Source organism: Microchirus variegatus (assembly GCF_963457635.1).
Source record: "Microchirus variegatus genome assembly, chromosome: 12".
In the NCBI taxonomy this organism is placed as follows: Eukaryota; Metazoa; Chordata; class Actinopteri; order Pleuronectiformes; family Soleidae; genus Microchirus; species Microchirus variegatus.
In genome coordinates, this window is record NC_139813.1 from 25,729,611 (window position 1) to 25,752,939 (window position 23,329).

Sequence of the window (23,329 nt, forward strand, 5' to 3'; positions counted from 1 at the left end):
GCTCTCCGTGTCTCAGCCTGGACCTCCGGCCTGCGCTGGGAGCTAACGCTAAACAAACACAGACTTATACCTGGACAGGTAACCTGAGAGGAGGACATCCACCTTTACTACAACCTACAACTAGCCCCACCCCCCCTCCCCCTTTAGCTCCTCAAACCTCCACCTCCACCTGCACAACCACCTCCACACCTCCCACCACCACCTCCATTTCCTGCTAAAGTCTCACAAGCATTAGTGAACACTGCCGGGCCTCAGGGTGTGTGTGTGTGTGTGTGTGTGTGTGTGTGTGTGTGTGTGTGTGTGTGTGTGTGTGTGTGTGTGTGTGTGTCTGTTCCTAATGGCCGTGGGGACCGAACAGGTAAAGAAAACGAGGATGAAGAGTGATTGTTGAGGTGTGAAGATGACTCAGATCTGCTTGGACAGGTGAGCTGTGGCCTGAAGGTGAAGGATCAGAGGATCACTGGTTCAAATCCCTCCAAACGGCCAAAGTGTGTTTGGGTTTGGGATTAAAACCAAAAAAAAGAACCTTTGAACAAATTACAGATACCAGCAGATGTTCAAGAAGATAATTTTAGCTGCTTCAACTCACCATTAGTGACAGGAAACTGAAGTTTGTATCACTTTGTTAGCTAGCGAAAGAAAGAAAGACAGATATATAGATCTTTGCTAGCTTAATTGGTGTAAGCTAGATAGTAGACAATAGATAGCTTATTTTGTGTAAGCCACCAAGTTAGCTAGCGAAAGACAGACAGACAGACAGATATATAGATAGATAGAATGTCTTTGCTAGCATAATATGGTGTAAGCTAGCAAGTTGAAGATACGTAGCTTTAGCTCCAAAAAAAAAAAATATATACCTTTGAACAAATTACAGATACCAGCAGATGTTCAAGAAGAGAATTTTAGCTGCTTTAACTCACCATTAGTGACAGGAAACTGAAGTTTGTGTATCTTTGTTAGCTAGCGAAAGAAAGAAAGAAAGAAAGAAAGAAAGAAAGAAAGAAAGAAAGAAAGAAAGAAAGAAAGAAAGAAAGAAAGAAAGAAAGAAAGAAAGACAGATATATAGAGCTTTGCTAGCTTAATTGGTGTAAGCTAGATAGTAGACAATTGATAGCTTATTTTGTGTAAGCCACCAAGTTAGCTAGCAAAAGACAGACAGACAGACAGATATATAGATAGATAGATAGATAGATAGATAGATAGATAGATAGATAGATAGATAGATAGATAGATAGATAGATAGATAGATAGATAGATAGATAGATAGATAGATAGATAGATAGAATGTCTTTGCTAGCATAATATGGTGTAAGCGAGCGAGTTGAAGTTAGATAGCTTATTTTTTGTAAGCTAGCAAAAGAAAGACAGACAGACCGATAGATTGAATGTCTTTGCTAGCATAATATGGTGTAAGCTAGCTAGTTGAAGACAGACAGCTTTAGCTCCAAAAAAATAAAAATCTACCTTTGAACAAATTACAGATACCAGCAGATGTTAAAGAAGAGAATCTCAGCTGCTTTAACTCACCATTAGTCAACGTTTGTCCAACAGGAAAGTGAAGTTTGTGTCACTGTGTAAACTCTCTCGCTTTCCCATTCCAAATCCCATAGAGGAAATTGACATTTTTAGCCCACGGAGAAAACAGGAGCTGCTGCTAACACAGCGCCCTCGTGTGGTGAATTTATGTCACTGAGGTGAAAGTGAACCAAGTGAAATAAAGCAGAGAAAACAGTCTTAACTAACCAGAGACTACAGTAGGTGTGAATATTATGAGCTGGTCTTTTTGTTAAATTACCAAAATATATAATTGATATTATAAATATATAATATATAATAATTGATCGAGTCACGTTTGTGTAATTTGCTCTTTACATTGTTCCATTTTTGTAATTATTTCTAAAAATGTAACATTTCTACAGTTTTGTTCGCATCGTTTTTTTATCCACATGGACGTTTCGAGAGCCCGTAAAACCGGATTTTTGTAAAACATCTAAAAACGACGTCAAATGCTGCGTTCCGTTAACATCGGAGCTTATAGAGCGAGCGACGTCGACTCGCTAAACGCTAACCTAGCTCGGGCTAGCCACTGTTAGCGATGCCAGTCGATAACTCGCTGTTTCATATAGATAGCTATTTTACGCAACATGTCTGCGGTTAAAAGTTAAAAACAGCACTATTTTGTGCGACCGATTTACTGCGAGACGGGTTATTTACGTAAAATAAAACTAGCAACGTTTGTACAGTGGCGGCCATCTTGTAATCCCATTTCAGGGAAATCTGCTCTGAAATCTGGCAAATCTTGAGAAATATGCGACAAAATGACATTATCGCCTCATTATTTAGTCATTCTGTAGGAAAAATTTACCATTTTGTTTTGTCAATGTGAAAATAAAATTCAACTTTTACTTTTACTATCAATATAATAAGTAATAAATAAAGTCCGGAGATGACTCTGCTTGAGTTTGCAACCACTGTATTTTAGCGTCGGTGATCATGAAACTAGTAGTATGAGGAAAAGTTCTGTTTCCGCGTTGTTAAGGTTTTAGAATCAGATTAAAGAGATTAGATCAGAACATATTTCCCTCTGACAGTCAATGAAGTCTTAATTAAACGCTCACAGGAGAGTTGACTCACACACACACACACACACACACCAGTGTTTTCTAACGTTATTAAACCGAAGTTCACGGCGTAATCATTCGAGACATTTTGACAGTTGTTTTTCCACACGGGTGTGAAGACACACACACACACACACACACACACACACACACACACACGAGCAGGACCCGGAGCTGCAGTGGACACTCGCTGTGGACTGTGGGAGAACAGGTGGACATAGTTTCTGTCACACTGAGGCAGATTGATGGAGTGGGTGAGAGCGCAGGCCGAGGGTATTCTCTTACAGTAATGGTAGAGACGGAGACAGCTGGACTCACTACACTGGGACTCTGTGTGTGAGTGTGTGTGTGTGTGCGTGCATGCATGCATTTTTCCCAATGTGTCGCTGTCTGCAGTGTACATACATATATACTTATATATATATATATATGTATAGAGGAACAAGAAGACAATGTATGAAGAGGAGAATCTGAATGTGTTTTCACATCATTTCAGACGACTTAAAATCTCCCTAATTTTCTTTATTTTCATTCAAATATGTTTCATTACTTCATCACATGTGATTACAAAAGTAAAACTAACGGTAAACAACACTAATCTACATCAAATTCACACACACACACATTTCTGCATTGTCTTTTTCTTTACAGACTGTTTTCCCCAGTCTTAAAAGACTGGAATAGCTTTGCTTTGGCGACCTCTGGAGGCCGTTGGTGGTGTTGTTTTGTTCCTCAGCTGCACACAGTATGTAAAACTGTGAATAATATATTCTAATCACCGTAAAAGAGACATAGCTGCTCACAATATAAGTTTATTCATCCAAAGGTTGTGAAATTATTCGTGAAATAAGAATAAAATGTCGATAATTTAACTTTATTTGACTAAAATAAGAAAAGACTGACCAAAAAATGACTGAAGACCAGATAAAAACTAGATTTTAAGTGCATTTTCTTTACAAATTTGTATGCAGGAGCTGCTACTTCTTCTTCTTACTATTATTATTATTATAAATAACACGTGTGAACTCACCAGTGGATGCAGCGCTTTCCTCCGTGGACTTTGGTGCAGGGAGAGTGAACGGTTTGTAAACGTAGGTAAATCTGTGGGAGAAAGAAGCAGAAAAATATAAGATATTGCAGCCTGAAACGTGAATGTGTAGATCTCCGAATTTCAAGTCCTTTGAAAATGATTTACTTGAATTAAAGTTCAAAGGTGCAAATTAATAGGACACATTTGTGATTTTACTGCCCTCTTAAGGTTAAAAAGAAACACTGCAGCCGCTGGTTGGGTGTAAATAACACAACTAGAATGAATGCAATTTAAAGTGTTATATTGGTATTAAAAACAATCAATGGTTACTCCAAATAATAATACATGTTTGTGAGGTTTTTCTTCACAATAAAGAGTCAAAGTGATGATAATGACCGAGATAATAATATGACTTATGATATGAGATACTAAGTCATAATTATGAGATACTATGAGATAATAAGTCATAATTATGAGATACTAAGTCATAATTATAAGATACTAAGTCATAATTATGAGATACTATGAGATAATAAGTCATAATTATGAGATACTAAGTCATAATTATAAGATACTAAGTCATAATTATGAGATACTATGAGATAATAAGTCATAATTATGAGATACTAAGTCATAATTATGAGATACTATGAGATAATAAGTCATAATTATGAGATACTTAGTCATAATTATAAGATACTAAGTCATAATTATGAGATACTATGAGATAATAAGTCATAATTATGAGATACTAAGTCAAAATTGTGAGGTATTAAATCATGATTATGAGATACTAAGTCAAAATTGTGAGATATTAAGTCACGATTATGAGATACTAAGTCATAATTATGAGATACTAAATCATGATAATGAGATACTAAGTCATGATTATGAGATACTAAGTCATGATTATGAGATACTTAGTCATAATAATGAGATACTAAGTCATAATAATGAGAAACTAAGTCATAAAATGAGATACAAAGTCATAATAATGAGATACTAAGTTATAATAATGAGATATTAAGTCATAATAATGAGATACTAAGTCATAATAATGAGATACTAAGTCATAATAATGAGATACTAAGTCATAATAATGAGATATTAAGTCAGGATTATGAGATATATTATGAGAGGCTTCTATAACATGATATTTTGGGGTTTACAATAAATTTGGATTTTAATCGCCCCAAAAATTTTATTTTAGGCAGATCTTTGTTGGTATGAACATAAAGGGAGACTGTTTTTATTGAATTGTGATGATATAAAACTTCACCACAAAGAAACATGACATGAAACCTTGATGGTGAATCAACAAAACTCTACCATTCGTTCCCTTTTTAAGGAGAAATTGAGCGATGGAAGAGCCTGACCATCAACGTACTGAACAAACCCGAACCAACAAGACTGTTCTGTCTATTGAAAAATAACATGCATCGGTTTTTGTTAAAAAAGGAAATTATGAGGTTAGAATTATTATGTCGAGATGTTATTAAAGCTGAAGAGTCTGGGAAAAGTGTATTTGAAGGATTTTACATTCAGTAAACTGAGCGAATTGGAGTTTAAAGACACTTCAGAAGTAAAAAAAAAAAAAAAACCTGCCAATCATCGACAAAGAGGAGGTCGAATTCAAGAGGACCACTTCAAATACTACAGTTTACTCTGGTGCCTACGGTGAAGTGTCAATAAGGTATTAGCTTTGTTAAACGCAAAATTGTTGAACTCATTTTGTTCATGTTTTTGTTGTCGTTTCAATCGGATCGAGCAGAGAACGGTGAATTCAACGGATCGTTTTGTGTACGTTTGTCGTCTCTAATCACAAATAAAGTACAGTCAGTGTTGGCTGTGTGTGTGTGTGTGTGTGTGTGTGTCTGACTGTTTTGTAATCCCGTGTTTGCCCTTTGAGGACTTGTGTCCCCTTTTGTTGGCTGAAGATTAACTCCCCCGGATGATCAAATTTGATCTAGACTGAGGGACGGACTTTGTTTCGTTCAATATCTAGACTACTAGATTACAAATAACGATAACAATCTCTGAACTACGCCTTTAACCTGATTGCAAATATTGCGTTAATTCCTCTTTTGTAACAATGACCAAAAAATGTAGCTAGGTGGTGGGTAGGTAATTAAAAAGTGGGGAGAAAATGTTTTTGCTAGCAAAAATTATGAAAGCTAGCTAGCTAAAGATAGATAGATAGCTAATTTCGTGTAAGCTAATTAGCTAGCTAGCGAAAGAAAGAAAAATGTTTTGTTTAATATCTAGATTATTAGATTACAAATAACAATAACAATCTCTGAACTACGTCTTTGAACAAATTGCTAATATTGCTTTAATGCCTCTTCTGTAACAATGACCAAATGCTAGTAAAAAATGTAAGTAGGGTATGTTATTAAAAAGTGGGGAAAAAATGTGTTTGCTAGCAAAAATAATGTAAGCTAGCTAGCTAAAGATAGATAGCTCATTTTGTGTAAGCTAATTAGCTAGCTAGCGAAAGAAAGAAAAATGTTTTGTTCAATATCTTGATTATTGGATTACAAATAACGATAACAATCTCTGAGCTACGTCTTTAACCTGATTGCTAATATTGCGTTAATTCGTCTTCTGTAACAATGACCAAAAAATGTAGCTAGGTGGTGGGTAGGTAATTACAAATTGGGGAAAAAATGTGTTTGCTAGCAAAAATAATGTAAGCTAGCTAGCTAAAGATAGATAGATAGCTCATTTCATGTAAGCTAATTAGCTAGCGAAGGAAAGAAAAATGTTCTGTTCAATGTCGAGATTATTAGATTACAAATAACGATAACAATCTCTGAACTACGTCTTTGAACAAATTGCTAATATTGCGTTAATGCCTCTCCTGTAACAATGACCAAATGCTAGTAAAAAATGTAAGTAGGGTAGGTTATTAAAAAGTGGGAAAAAAATGTTTGCTAGCGAAAATAATGAAAGCTAGATAGCTCATTTTGTGTAAGCTAATTAGCTAGCTAGCGAAGGAAAGAAAAATGTTCTGTTCAATGTCGAGATTATTAGATTACAAACAACGATAACAATCTCTGAACTACGTCTTTGAACAAATTGCTAGTATTGCGTTAATGCATCTTCTGTAACAATGACCAAACGCTAGTAAAAAAATGTAGCTAGGTGGTGGGTAGGTGATTCAAAAGTGGACAAAAGAATGTAAGCTAGCTAGCTAAAGATAGATAGATAGCTCATTTTGTGTAAGCTAATTAGCTAGCTAGCGAAAGAAAGAAAGATGTTTTGTTCAATATCAACCACATCGTGTTTCAAAGTAACACTTTGTGTCCCAGAAAGAAGGATTTTGACCTGTTGGTCTTCTGCGTCCTTGTCCAGCCAATGATTGACTAATGTCTCAGCTGCTGCTGTTTGTCTTCTCGATGCACCCAAAGTTCGCAATAATAGATCGTGAGTGAACGCAGTGATTCAGTCGACTATGAGCTGCTGGAGTAGGGGTCTCAACATGGAACTGTGGAAAACAGCCTTTTTCCTGGGAGCCCTGATCTACACTGGTAAGAAGTAATGATGGGTATGAATAGATGTGTAATTATATATATAGTATATGTATAAGTTATATATATATATATATATATATATGGTATAAGTACCATTAAAATAAATAAATAATTCAGGACGGAACAAATCTGAATGCGCTTAAAAAAGTTGCTTTTACTCTCATTGATGGAAGTAAAAACTAGATTGAATTTAATTTAATTTAATTTAATTTAATTTAATTTAATTTAATTTAATTTAATTTAATATCATGGAATGCTGTATTTAATTGCAGGACTTATTATTTTCTATAATTTATTTCGAAATGATGGGTATCAATAGATGTGTAATTATATAAGTATATGTATACGTTATATATATATGGTTTAAGTACCATAAAATATATATTTAAATTAAATAAATCATTCAGGATGGAACAAATCAGAATGCACTTTAAAAAATATATATTTTAAAGTTGCTTTTACTCTCATTGATGGAAGTAAAAACTAGATTTAATTTAATTTGATTTAATTAATTTTATTTTATTTTATTTTATTTTATTTTATTTTATTTTATTTTATTTTATTTTATTTTATTTAACTTAACTTAACTTAACTTAATTAAATTTAATAAAATATCACAGAATGCTATATTTAATTGCAGGACTTATTATTTTCTATAATTTCCTTCTTACAGTAATTACTTAAAGTCATTTTTTTTTGTCAAATTTAAGGGTTAAATAATCACAGTCGATTATATGAAGCTAAATTACTAATACTAACAATAATACTTCTTACAAGAATTATGTAGCATTTTACATTTTAATCTGAATATTACAGTGACGGTGTTCCCCAGGGGTCAATCATAGATCCCATAGGGTTTTGCATATATGACTTAAAGCTACAATAATAAAACGAAATGTAAATACACGTTAATATACATCATTACAATCGTACCCCTATTTTAACCAGTACATCTTTTCCCTCTTTGATTCCAGTGAGTTGTGCCGAATTGAGCGGCTTTGCCAAAACAGAAGGGGCGTGGATCCTGTCGCTGAACAGGCGACAGCACGCGGTGAACAACGCCAGCGAATGCGCCGACAGATGCGACTCAGAAACGAGTTTCACGTGCAAGTGAGTCCACGACGCAATGCAAACGCCCGACGGCGTCGCGGTTTTAACCGTTTTTACCGCGCAAACCAAACCGACTCCCGGACCTGTATGAACTTACTTTCCCCGCAGGTCTTTCTGGTACATCGAAAAGGATCAAGAGTGCTGGACGGTGTCGGATAACTCAAAAACAGAGATCATTCTGCGGAGAACGAGTGCAGCTTTATACGAAAAACAAGGCAAGTCCTTTTTGGCCTTTTTCATTGCGATACGTTTTCTTTTTCATGGCTCTGTGGTTAATGTTTAGCGCTGGTTGTTTGGACTGTGTCTGCAAACAGGGACCAACAAATCAAACACAACTGTCGCACAGACTTCACAACAACAGTGGCATCGGATCAATGATCCTCTCAGGGGAATCGTCAGATCAATCTTGAATCGACAGATTATGTTGTAACCTCATTTTTACAGTGGGCTAGGCTGATGAGTTTAATGTCATTCCCCCCCCCCAAAAAATACCATGAATTGGCACCTCCAATTGCCTAATCCAGCCAGAGGCGATTCTAGAGTCTGTAGGGGCCCTGGGCAACAATTCCCAGGGGGCCCTTCCTTCCAACCAGTTATGTTATAAATAATCTGACACCAACGAAAAATGTATGACTTCAAAAAAAAAAAAAATGTTTCAAAATGAATGAAATAACATGGAAAAACCTTGTAATTAAAGTATTTTAATTTTAATAAATCAAGTATGTGGAAATATAAAAACTTAGTAAAAAAATACATTAAACTGTAAATAACCCACATTATAAAACAATATAAATATATAGAACAATAAAATACTGTAAATAACTGAAAAAAACCGATAACTTCACACAGGTTAAAGTGAGGTGGGGCCCCTTTAGGGGGGGGTTTCCTACTGAGATGTCATTGCAAATCGCCCCATTGTTGTTAAAGGGGGACGGGGAGGCGGCTGCTCATTGCACATTTCAGTAAAAAACAGCCCTCAGGCTCCGAGTGTCGGGGGGGCCCCCTATCGGCTCGGGGGCCCCAAGCAGTTGCCTGCCCTGCCTGTTCACAAGCTGCGTCTCTGCATTCAACCGAACCCTAATGTGTTAGCTTAACTTGACTTAACTTGGGTCCGCCTATAAAAACGTAGGTCTCGGTTCTCTTCTCGCTCATTGTTTGTCTCGCCTTCTCCTTCAGTAATACTTGATGCAGCGCCCCCTCAGGCGAGGAGGGGAATACATTTCACTTAGGTGCGAAAGTGTGAACGCAAACTCGGAAATCCCCAATCGTCTAGAGGAGACTGTGTGTAAAAACGACCTAATCTCTGGGTTCTGTTCACGAGTGAGATTGATTGATTGAGTTGTGTTTTTTGGCCTAATCTAGATTACCTCCTGGAGTGTGTAAAAGGACTAGGAACAGATTACAGAGGAACAAAGTCCAAAACAAAATCGGGAACCAAATGCCAGCGATGGGACGCAAAATATCCCCACAAGCCAAAGTACGTAATCTCACGTGAACCTTATTTTACGTCCTGAAAATAGAGTTTTAAATGTCATGTTTCTCGCCGTGTTTTGCAGTTTCACACCGCTGACTCATCCCAAAGCAGACCTGGACTCTAACTTCTGCAGGAACCCCGATGGCGATGGCGGCGGCCCCTGGTGCTACACCACTGAGAGCAGCACCCGCTGGGAGCACTGCAACGTGCCCAGCTGTGCCGGTGAGTCATTTTCACAACGATACGACAAAACGGCTCATGCTAAGGTTCATATTTAAACAAAGGTTTTAAGTAGCAACCTGAAGCCGTGCTAGCTGTAGTACACTGGCTCTCAAAGTGCGGCCCGCGAGCCAATGGCGGCCCGCAGAAACATTTCTGGCGGCCCCGCAATGAATTACAGTTGATAGTTTTAATCCAGGAGCTGCTAAGCTTGTTAAATGTTTATTGGACATTACTGGATACAGACCAATAAGTGTAAACTGTAGAACTGTATTTACACAGTGACACAGTATAGTATGACGTTTTTGTCAAGTTTTGGACCGAAAAAAATTTTTTGAAAAAATTTGTCAAATTAGGGGCGACATAATATAGTAAATTTTTGTCAAATTTTGGACCAAAAAAATTTTTGGAAAAAAAAATTCACATTTGGGACGACATAGTATAGTATGACATTTTTGTCAAATTTTGGACCAAATTTTTTTTGGGAAAAAAGTACAATTTTGGACCCAAATTTTTTTTTCAAAAAAATTGTCACATTTTAACGACATAGTATAGTACAAGGTTTTTGTCAAATTTTGGACCAAAATTTTTTTTCAACAAAATGTTCACATTTTGGACAACATAGTATAGTATGACGTTTTTGTCAAATTTTGGACCAAAACATTTTTTTCTAAAAAATTTTCACATTTTGGACGACAGTATAGTACAACGTTTTTGTCAAATTTTGGCGTTGACATTTTTTTTCTAAAAAATTGTCACATTTTGGATGACATAGTTATTACAAATGGGATTTCTTTCTGGTTTTTTTTCTTCTTTTTTTTTTCTTTGGCAACCTCAGTCCAATGTTTGGTTCCTAAATTGGCCCTCAGGCATCAAAACTTTGAGAACCCCTGCTGTAGTAGGAGCTCTGTAGGAGGCACCGCAAACATCATAACGCTAAAACCTTATCAAACGATGTTAAATCTTGGTCTGTCTATCATTTTGTGATAGTGATTATTTCCGTATATGCAGATGACGCTCTAATGTCTGTGTGTGTTTCTTTTACAGAGGATTGCATTCACTGCAGTGGTGAAAACTACAGAGGGAAAACATCCACCACTGAAAACGGCTACACCTGCCAACGATGGGACTCGCAGACGCCCAACAACCACGGCTACATCCCCAGCGCGTAAGACAATTACGATCGGTCGATAAAGATTAACGCGTTAAAGGGGATAGTTTGGAAATTCGGACATAAGACGTATTTTCCAACGGTCCAACGGTGTGATGGAGACGTTTTCAAGAAATTTCATTCAGTTCTTCTAGTTGCCGAGTTGGCTGGTGCTATGGCTAGCGCAAGTCGATGGTACACGTTAGCATGGCATTAGAAACACTCATACCGACTCCACAGTGCACCCGAGGCAAATCAATTAAAACACTTGACTATCGATGTACATATCTGTGTTGATAGAATAATATTTGAAACAAAACTAACCTTGCATCGCATGAATTTTTGAGGGACTACTTTCTCAGCAGCAGCGGAATCAGTCCGCCGCTGCCGTAGCCTAACAGGAAGTATGACGCGCTGCTGCTGCTGTTTAGACATAAATCCTTCAAATTGCAAGGTTGGTTTTATTTCAAACATTCTATAAACACAGATATGTACATCGATAGTCTGCCGTTACAATTGATTTGCCTTCTAATGCCATGCTAGCTCGTACCATTGACTTGCGCTAGCCATAGCATCACCGAACTCGGCAAACTAGAAGACCTGAATGAAATTTCTCGGAAAACGTCTCCAGACGTCTCCATCACACGGCGTTGAGTTGGAAAATAGGTCTCCAATGTCCAAAATTCCAAACTATCCCTTTAAGGACGCTGATCTAAAGCTGCCTGAGTTCATACGTTGCTTCCTCTAGTCTCCCAGAAAAGTTCCTTGAGGATAACTACTGCAGAAACCCCGATGGAGACCCCCGGCCCTGGTGCTTCACCACCAGTCCGTCCAAACGATGGGACTTTTGCTCCATTCCGCGCTGCAGTAAGTTCCGACCGTTTCAATATGATCACGTGCTACTGCAGAGTAAGTACGTTTCGTATATTTGTGTGATCCGGGGAAGCGGCAACAGAATATACTGGAATTCTGTTGTGAATGTTTTGATTCCGGGGGCCACGCGGTTGGCACGGTGGTTTGCGCTCTTGCTGAAACCTGGGTTCGATGCCGCGGTTGGAACAACGATGGAGTGAAATGGTTGCTCTAAAGCAGGGGTTCTCAAAGTTTTGATACCTGAGGGTCAATTTAGGAACTACAACATTGGCCTGAGGGCCGCCAAAGGAAAAAAACGGAAAAAAAAACAGAAAGAAATCCCATTTGTTATCATTTTAATGACCAGATTGCAGTTCTACAGTTTAGCGTTAAGTAATATAAGTGTTAATTTACTGGGTAATAACCCATTATTTTGGCCATTGTTCTTACCTTCTAATTACAGGTTAATACCAAGTAACACATTTCTGTAACCATATATTTACTGGGTAAATAGCTAGTATTTGGAGGCTGTAGCTACCTGCTTATTACCAGCTTATAACCCAATAACACACTAAAATTCACCATATAGAAACCAGGTAAATACCCAGTATTGTTGTTTACACTTATTGGTCTGTATCCAGTAATGTCCAATAAACATTTAACAAGCTTAGTAGCTCCTGGATTATAACCATCAACTGTAATTTCCTGCGGGGCCGCCAGAAATGTTTCTGCGGGCCGCCATTGGGCCCCGGGCCGCACTTTGAGAACCAATGCTCTAAATTGACCGTAGGTGTGAGAGTGTGAATGAATGGTCGTTTGTCTCTATATTTGGCCCTGCGATGGACTGGCGAACTATCGCCCTATCCACCGCGACCCTCAGGTGGAGGATAAAGCGGTAGATAATGAATGTTTTGAATCCCTAAATACCTTAAATGGGTGTGTTAACACTTACATACCTGCTGAAACGCCTTGATGCAATGATATGCAACTCCCTCCCGCGACAGGATCATTCAACCAGCAACTGACAAAAAAATAAAGAAGAAATGACACATTTCATTTTAAAGACTTTGGGTGAATTCCAATTCCTCGCTTAACCCTCAATCTCAAAAATTAGCGCTCCCTCTAGTCCAAGTGCTGTCCCGATTCTCAGAAAAATTAAGTTGAGGGGCGAGTTTAAGGGCTGTATCGCCCTCAATATTTAGATTTTTCCGAGACCACCCTTGGGAGCGAGGGCTACCCAGAATGCATTGCGTGTTTTGACACAACAAAGATGGCGCCGAAAGCGAGTACGCTACAAATGAAGAAACCGTCGTATTATCTTAGTTTAGGCCCATATTATGGATTACTGACGTCATTGTTGCGTAACATTTGACGTAAATGTGTTCTTCTTCTTCTTCTTCTTTTTTGGAGTCGACAGACTGGACGCAGCTTTCCGCGTTATTCTGCCCCCTACAGTCTGAAGACGTATCTGCATTTAAGGGGTGTCCCATTTCTAAGTGACAAAATAACCCTCAACACTTGGTTTTGAGGGCCAGTTAAGATTAAGGGTTAAAATGAGAATTGGAATTGGCCCCAAAGACACAAACACAAATTTAAGATTGAATGAGATTCAGAATCACCAGAGGGGAAAAACGTAGCTCCAGTTTAACATCTTCATCATCCGTCCTCAGCATCCGAGCCTCCCACCATTGACCCAGAGGTGACTTGTGCGTCAGGTGAAGGCAGCTCGTACCGCGGCACGGTCGCCGTCACGGAGTCCGGCAAAACCTGCCAGAGCTGGTCGTCTCAGGAGCCTCAGAAACACAACCGCACCCCGGACAACTACCCCTGCAAGTAAGAGAACAACAAACAACAAACAACAAACAACAAACAACAACAACAACAACAACAGCAGCGTCAGGAGTGAACCGGCAAAAACGGTTCAAACTTTGGCTCCAATCTCCGTTTGTCTTCTTCGTTTGTTTGTCAGAGGCCTGGAGAACAACAACTGTCGTAACCCCGACAACGAGAGGATGCCCTGGTGTTACACCACCGACCCCGACACTCGCTGGGAGTACTGCACGGTGCCAAGCTGTGGGGACGACACCAGACCAGGTGTGCAATAAATGAACATGAACACTTGCAGACCGGGGTCAAACCTGTCCACCTTCTATATATATATACGCAACTCTGGCTGCACTTACATTTGCTGCTGTTCCAGACCTTCTAAAGACTGTATATTTATATATATAATAATAATAATAATATTTACATATATATAAACCATTCTCGAATATCTCGAAAATTGATACAATGCATAGTGTGTTAAGGCAAATTATGGCATCAAAACAATACAGTTTGTATGAGATAATGTGATAATGTGATCACACAAAGGCAAACTTAAGACAAAAGTTAACATTTATTCATTCAAAACAAATAAAAACTTACTTACTGTACAAAAAAATCACTTATAAAATAAAATAAGTTAAAGGTGCATTATGTAATAAATCTAAATCCTCCTAATATGTCACAGAGACTCAGGAATAATGTTCATATAACAAACTGAACTCACCAACAACAACAGTACAGACAAAATATTTGCATTAAAAACAAATATTTTGCAGACTGCAAATCATGTTTATGTTTTAAAATCATGTTTTGGCGTCAGGTGGCGCCACCTACCACCATCTACCAATTATTGCAGTCAGTAGAGTCTCAGCTGCCGAGCAACCACGGGTTGAACCAGTTACGTAAGAAAACGAAACCTAAAAGACCTCGGTATTTTGAATGTGAACGTAGTAACCGTCTTTGGCCACATTCTTACATATGGCACCATTTAAAAAAATATATATCTTTTTTTTTTTTAATCGATTTTTTTAAAGTTTATGAATCGATTCAGAATCATGGATGATTAGAATCGGGATTCCTATGTGAATCTATCTATTTATCGGACCCCTGTGGACATACCGTTCAAAAGTTTGAGCTCACCTATACAATTTCTTTGTGTTTTCCATTAAAAGTCAGACTTTTATTCATCAAAAGAGTTGCGAAATGAATAGAAAACATAGTCAAGACATTGACAAAAATAATAATTCTGCCCTTTCGTCAAAGAACCAGCAAAACGGTGTCCTTCTCTCTTGCAGGTGACCCAGTGGTTCCCCCCGAGGAGGACGACTGTTACAAGGACAACGGATCGAGTTACCGTGGCATCACATCAGAGACCATCAGTGGGAAGAAATGTCAGATGTGGGCTTTACAGACTCCTCACAAACACACAAAGACTCCAAAGAGCTACCCTAATAGGTAAGCATCCATTTGAACAAAACGTCATACTATACTATGTCGTCGACCTCAATGTCGTACTACACTGAAAATTAAAAAAAATATATATTTTTTGTCCAAAGTGTGATCAAAACGTCATACTATGCTATGTCGTCCAAAATCGAAAAATTTTAAGAAAAAAAATGTTTTTGGCCAAAATGTGACCATTTTTTTGAAAAAAAAATGGCCAAAGTCGGAAAATTAAAAAAAAAAAAAAAAATTGGTCCAAAATTTGACCAAAACGTCATACTAAATTATGTCGGCCAAAATCGGAAAATTAAAAAAAAAAAAAAATTTGGTCCAAAATTTGACCAAAACGTCATACTATACTATGTTATTCAAAATCGGAAAATTTAAAGAAAAATTTTTTTTTTTATCCAAAATGTGAACATTTTTGGGAAAAAAAAATTTGGTCCAAAATTTGACCAAAACTTCATACTAAATTATGTCGGCCAAAGTCGGAAAATTAAAAAAAAAAAAAAATTTGGTCCAAAATTTGACCAAAACGTCATACTATACTATGTTGTTCAAAATCGGAAAATTTAAAGAAAAAAAAAGTTTTTGTCCAAAATGTGAACATTTTTTGAAAAAAAAATTTGGTCCAAAATTTGACCAAAACGTCATACTAAATTATGTCGGTCAAAATCTGAAAATTAAGAAATATATATATTTTTTGTCCAAAATGTGACCAAAACGTCATACTATACTATGTCATCCAAAATCGGAAAATTGATAGAAAAAAATTGTTTTTGTACAAAATGTGACCAAGTGACAGTAACATTCAAAGCCAGGTGCATATCCTGCCCCCTGGTGGTAACATAAGACCATATATCTTAGCTCGTCTCTGCGACTAAAACGTGAATGTTCTTTGTACCGGCTGTGCTGACGTTCCGCCATTTCCTCTCTCACCAGCGACCTCAAAAGGAATCTGTGCAGGAACCCCGACAACGACAAGGCCCCCTGGTGCTACACCACTGACCCCTCTGTCCGCTGGGAGTACTGCAACCTGGGGAAATGTTCCACCGGGATCAAACCGACGAATCCTTCCATACCGCAAGGCCCGTCACCCGTCTCCCAGGCGCCGGCTGCAAAAGGTGAACCGACATTTAAAAACAAGAGATCACTTCAGTCAATCCAACAATATTTTGTCTTTATTTGACAGACTGCAAGGTCGGCAACGGAGATACGTACCGTGGCCCGACCTCCATCACCATTTCGGGTGTGACCTGCCAGGCCTGGAGTTCTCAGAGTCCTCATCCACACTCAAGCTTCACCCCACAGAGCCACCCCACAAAGGGCCTGGAGGGGAATGTAAGTGATTTTGGGCCAATTCCAATTCCTATCTTAACCCTCGAGCTCAAACCCTTAATCTTAACTGGCCCTCAAAACCGAGTGTTGAGGGTTATTTTGTCACTTAGAAATGGGACACCCAATTAAATGCAGATACGTCTTCAGACTGTAGGGGGCAGAATAACGCCAAAGCTGCGTCCAGTCTGTCAACTCCAAAAAAGAAGAAGAAGAAGAACACATTTACGTGAGGATTATTTATTACGATCCGTTTGTCAGTCAAGTTATAAGGTTGTCAGTTAGTTATAAGATGATACTCATACAACGATAGCAAACCATCGCTTGTCCGCACCGGCCGACTATTGACAAAAGATCGTAAAATAAAAAAATTATTGTTACGCAACAATGACACAGTAATCCATAATATGGGCCTAAACTAAGATAATACGATGGTTTTCATCATTTTTTTATATCTCTATTAACAAAGAAAACACTTCATTCGTAGCGTACTCGTTTCGCTGCTTTCGGCGACATCTTTGTTGTGTCAAAACACGCAATGCATTCTGGGTAGCCCTCTGAAAATCTCAATATTGAGGGCGATGCAGCCCTTAAACTCGGCCCTTAAACATAATTTTTCTGAGAATCGGGACAGCACTTGCACTAGAGGGAGCGCACATTTTTGAGATTGAGGGTTAAGCGAGGAATTGGAATTCACCCATTGACTATATTTGACTATTTGACTTTGAGGATTCCTCTGCAGTTTAGCTTTAAGTACTTAAGTGCAGTACTTTTGTCATTTTTCGTCCGTCAGAGCTGCAGAAACCCCGACGGCGACGTGAACGGACCCTGGTGCTACACCACGGACAGGAACAAGAAGTGGGATTACTGTCAGATCTCCGACTGTGGTACGTCAACAACGCGCTTTAGCTGTAGCTTTGTGCGTAGCATGGCTAGAAAAGGACATTTGTAGTTTGTCTTTACAGTTATTTGACCAAAACGTCATACTAAATTATGTCGACCAAAATCGGAAAATTAAAAAAAAAAAAATGTTTTGTCCAAAATGTGATCAAAACGTCATACTATGCTATGTCGTCCAAAATCGAAAAATTTTAAGAAAAAAAATGTTTTTGGCCAAAATGTGACCATTTTTTTGAAAAAAAAAATTGGTCCAAAATTTGACCAAAACGTCATACTAAATTATGTTGGCCAAAGTCGGAAAATTAAAAAAAAAAAAAAATTTGGTCCAAAATTTGACCAAAACGTCATACTAAATTATGTCGGCCAAAATCGGAAAATTAAAAAAAAAAAAAATTTGGTCCAAAATTTGACCAAAACGTCATACTATACTATGCTGTTCAAAATCGGAAAATTTAAAGAAAACATTTTTTTTTGTCCAAAATGTGAACATTTTTTGGAAAAAAAATTTGGTCCAAAATTTGACCAAAACGTCATACTAAATTATGTCGGCCAAAGTCGGAAAATTAAAAAAAAAAAAGAATTTGGTCAAAAATTTGACCAAAACGTCATACTAAATTATGTCGACCAAAATCAGAAAATTAAAAAAAAAAAAAAATTGGTCCAAAATTTGACCAAAACGTCATACTAAATTATGTTGGCCAAAGTCGGAAAATGGTGGTACGTCAACAACGCGCTTTAGCTGTAGCTTTGTGCGTAGCATGGCTAGAAAAGGACATTTGTAGTTTGTCTTTACAGTTATTTGACCAAAACGTCATACTAAATTATGTCGACCAAAATCGGAAAATTAAAAAAAAAAAAAAAATTTGTCCAAAATGTGATCAAAACGTCATACTATGCTATGTCGTCCAAAATCGAAAAATTTTAAGAAAAAAAATGTTTTTGGCCAAAATGTGACCATTTTTTTGAAAAAAAAAATTGGTCCAAAATTTGACCAAAACGTCATACTAAATTATGTTGGCCAAAGTCGGAAAATTAAAAAAAAAAAAAAATTTGGTCCAAAATTTGACCAAAACGTCATACTAAATTATGTCGGCCAAAATCGGAAAATTAAAAAAAAAAAAAATTTGGTCCAAAATTTGACCAAAACGTCATACTATACTATGCTGTTCAAAATCGGAAAATTTAAAGAAAAACATTTTTTTTGTCCAAAATGTGAAAATTTTTTGGAAAAAAAAATTTGGTCCAAAATTTGACCAAAACGTCATACTAAATTATGTCGACCAAAATCGGAAAATTAAAAAAAAAAAAATTTGGTCCAAAATTTAACCAAAACGTCATACTAAATTATGTTGGCCAAAGTCGGAAAATGGTGGTACGTCAACAACGCGTTTTAGCTGTAGCTTTGTGCGTAGCATGGCTAGAAAAGGACATTTGTAGTTTGTCTTTACAGTCTGCTCACTTTGTTTCTCCGCAGCTGGACTGCAATGCGGGACGCCGGTGACCAAACCGAAGCGCTGTTTCGGTCGTATCGTCGGAGGCTGCGTGTCCAAACCTCACTCGTGGCCGTGGCAGATTAGCCTCCGCACCATGTGAGTCCACCTGTACGAAAGCACCTCTGTAAACTGTGATTTAAAGGTCAAAGTTTTACATTTTTTAGGAGAATTCAGAAAAACACATGCATCTTCTGATATTTTCAAAACCCTCAAGTGTGAATCTGAAAATATCCTCACGTTTTAACAAAGACCTTGTTTTTTTTTTTTTTTTTTATCTTCCATTGAAATGGTTGTTTACCTCTGTGACCTGATGAGGGAATAACCCGTATCTTGGTAATGGATGTTTTGTGTTCAGATTATAAAGCATCAGAAGTGATATATATTTTTCATACAAAGTGGACGAGAGCACAGTCGACCCTTTCATTATGAACGGTTAACATGCGTCGTTCTCACCACAACACGGTGAAAAGACCACTTTAGTGCAGATACAATGACAATCCAGCGACAGCGCGACGACGTTTTTGTTCAACAGGTTCATTCAGGTTAAAAAAAAACACTTAAACTCACAAATACAAAGTGGTCAAAGTGTATTTTTTAAATACAGCTTTCTTTAAAGGTAAATATACAGTAATGAATATTCTATTTCTTTGTTTCTTTCTTCCTTGCTATTGCTAGATAAATTACTAGCTTTCACAAAATAAGCTATCTATCTTCAGCTAGCAAGCTTACACTAATTGAGCTAGACATTCTATCTATCTAGCTATCTATCTATCTATCTATCTATCTATCTATCTATCTATCTATCTATCTATCTATCTATCTATCTATCTATCTATCTATCTATCTATCTATCTTTCGATCTATCTATCTGTGTACATTAGCTGGCTAAATAGCTATCTATCTGGTAACTAGCCATCTATCTATCTATCTATCTATCTATCTATCTATCTATCTATCTATCTATCTATCTATCTATCTATCTATCTATCTATCTGTGTACATTAGCTGGCTAACTAGCGATCTATCTGGTAACTAGCCATCTATCTATCTATCTATCTATCTATCTATCTATCTATCTATCTATCTATCTATCTATCTATCTATCTATCTATCTATCTATCTATCTATCTATCTATCTATCTATCTGTCTGTGTACATTAGCTGGCTAACTAGCGATCTATCTGGTAACTAGCCATCTAGCTAGCTATTTACACTAGCTGGCTAACTAGCCGTCTAGCTAGCTATCTATACTAGCTGGCTAACTAGCCATCTATCTAGCCATATGTGTATTTTTATTTCTTTACCTTTAAAATGTTTCACCTGACAACACAACAGTTGTATTAGCTCTGCTTTAGCGTCCGTCGAGCTCAGATACATGTAAACATGTTTGTTTGTTTGTTTCTTTCTTTCTTTCTTTTAGCTCAGGAACCCATTTCTGTGGAGGAGCTCTGATCCACCCTCAGTGGGTTCTGACTGCTGCTCACTGCCTGGAGAGGTCAGGTCAAACCACTGCTACCATCTCAGCGCCGACTAAACCCCACCATCGTGTTGTTGTGTAACCGTTGTGCGTTTGTCGTCTCTTTTCCAAACGTGACGTAGGTCTCCGCGGCCTTCGGATTACAAGATTCTCCTGGGCATTCACACAGAATTAGCCAGCGAACGGTCAAAGCAGGAGAGACGACTGAGCAAAATGGTGCTGGGACCGAACCGAGGCGACATCGCTATGCTCAAACTGGAGAGGTGAGAAGACGACGTTTGATCGGAAAAAACACTGCTGATTATTATTGATTTATTATGATTATTATTAATTATCTCTATCTGTGTGTGTTTTCAGTCCTGCGCTGATCAACGACAAAGTCCAGCCTGCTTGTCTGCCACAGAAGAACTTTGTCGTTCCCAGTGGAACAGAGTGTTACGTTACTGGATGGGGTGAAACTCAAGGTACACGTGTGTTCTTGTGCTGGTGTCCTTCTGGGGACCGCGTTTTTACATGTGAATAGTGAGGACCTTCTGGATTAGTCCTCATGTAAAACTAAAAAAAAAATCCCAGTGTAACAGAGTCTTACGTTACTGGATGGGGTGAAAACTTGAGGTGTGTGTTCTTGTGCCGGTATACTTGTGGGGACCACACTTTTACATGTGACTAGTGAGGACCTTCTGGATTAGTCCTCATGTAAAATTGAAAAAATATATATATTTTTCCAAAGTGGAACAGAGTGTTATGTTACTGGATGGGGTGAAACTCGAGGTGTGTGTTCTTGTGCCGGTGTTCTTGTGGGGACCGTGCTTTTACATGTGAATAGTGAGGACCTTCTGGATTAATCCTCATGTAAAAGTGAAAAAAAATATATATTTTTCCCAGTGGAACCGAGTGTCACGTTGCTGAATGGGGTGAAACTCGAGGTGTGTGTTCTTGTGCCGGTGTCCTTGTGAGGACCACACTTTTACGGACTTTCTGGATTAGTCCTCATGTAAAACTGAAAAAAAAAAATCCCTGTGGAACAGAATGTTACGTTACTGGACGGAGTGAAACTCAAGGCACAAGTGTGTGTTCTTGTGCTGGTGTCCTTGTGGGGACCACACTTTCAGATGTGAATAGTGAGGACCTTCTGGTTTAGCCCTCATGTAAAACTGAAAAAAAAAAAATTCTTGTGGAACAGAGTGTTACATTACTGGATGGGCTGAAACTCGAGGTGTGTGTTCTTGTGCTGGTATCCTTGTGGGGACCACGCTTTTGCATGTGTATAGTGAGAACCTTCTGGATAAGTACTCAGGTAAAACAAAAAAAATATATATATTTTTCCCAGTGGAACAGAGTGTTATGTTACTGGATGGGGTAAAACTCGAGGTGTGTCTTCTTATGCTGGTATCCTTGTGGGGACCGCGCTTTTACATGTGAATAGTGAGGACCGTTTGGATTAGTTATCTTTTTTTTTTTTTTTTTTTTTTAATTATTGAAATAATTTTTTTTGTGATGCAGGAACCGGAGGCGACGGCGTCCTGAAGGAAACCGGTTTCCCGGTGATCGAGAACAAAATCTGCAACCGCCCGTCGTATCTGTACGGCCGCGTCAAAGAACACGAGATGTGTGCGGGAAACATCGACGGAGGCACCGACAGCTGTCAGGTAACAAGATAACCTTTCTAAACCATTTGTGTGAATAAATCTGTGGTTTTGAATGCATCTTATTATTATTATTCATCTTCCTCCTCCTCCTCCAGGGCGACAGTGGCGGTCCTCTGGTTTGCTTTGCCCAGAACAGATATGTGCTGCAGGGCGTGACGTCGTGGGGCCTCGGCTGCGCGAACCCCATGAAGCCCGGCGTCTACGCCCGCGTCTCCAAGTTTATCGACTGGATCGATCAAACCATCGCTGCCAACTGAAGAATTCCAATTTGTTATCCGTTTTTTCTTTGAATGTGACGAACGACGCTCGACCGCGCGCCGTCGTGCTTTTAGGGTCGTGAAGAGTTTGGTGTTTTTTTCTGTCAATAAAACTGGACACAAAGGAAATGAGGACAGGGGTGATTTATAGAAATCTCTGGGGAAAAAAAAATCTACTCATTCGCAGAAATCATTGTGTTTTAGAATAAACATAATTGACCTAAATACTCACACACACACACACACACACACATTCTTGTACTTGCTGCATACTGAGGACCAGCATTTCCACTTTATAAATCAACACAATTACAAATATCTACTTCATGAACGACATCTACAAAGAACTATTGGTTGCAGTACCATAAAATGTCTGCAGGTGGAGCCCCAGAGCAGAAAGGGCTGGAAGAAAATTAAAAAAAAAAATTTGACCAAAGATTTTTGGTCCAAAATTTGACAAAACCATCATACTATACTATGTCGTCCAAAATGTGAAAAAATCTTTGACAAAAAATGTTTGGTCCACAATTTGACAAAAAACTCATACTATACTATGTTGTTCAAAATTTGAAAAAAAAAATTTGACCCAAAATTTTAAAAAAAACCGTCATACTATACTATGTCGACCAACATCTTAAAAAACATTTGACCCAAAATGTTTGGTCCAAAACTTCTGGTCCAACATTTTTGGTCCAAAATGTGAAAAAATCTTTGACAAAAATGTTTTGGTCCAAAATTTGACAAAAAAAATTCACCCAAAATATGACAAAAACGTCATACTATACTATGTCGTCCAAAATTAGAATTTTTTTTATTTTTTTACAAATCGAGTATAGCATGTTATAGCAACCTAAGGAAGTGATTTCAATGAAAACAAAGTGAGGACCCGCCAAAAAAAATTTAATGTCCTCACTCCGTAAAAATGACCTCACTTTGTTGGTTAAAAACCCTCACTGGTC

At 37.9% G+C, this 23,329-nt stretch overlaps 1 protein-coding gene across 1 annotated transcript; it reads left to right on the forward strand.

Moving 5' to 3' along the window:
• Positions 1–7,132: 7,132 nt before the first annotated feature.
• Positions 7,133–22,370, forward strand: plg (plasminogen; the record flags this gene model as incomplete). Its single annotated transcript, XM_083898626.1, has 19 exons — positions 7,133–7,181; positions 8,159–8,294; positions 8,403–8,509; positions 9,657–9,771; positions 9,851–9,990; positions 11,035–11,155; positions 11,886–12,004; positions 13,660–13,822; positions 13,959–14,083; positions 15,112–15,271; positions 16,202–16,383; positions 16,452–16,600; positions 17,388–17,481; positions 18,969–19,083; positions 20,408–20,482; positions 20,587–20,727; positions 20,822–20,928; positions 21,968–22,113; positions 22,209–22,370. 19 exons carry the CDS (start codon positions 7,133–7,135, stop codon positions 22,368–22,370), a joined length of 2,406 nt encoding a protein of 801 aa, XP_083754752.1.
• Positions 22,371–23,329: the final 959 nt, after the last annotated feature.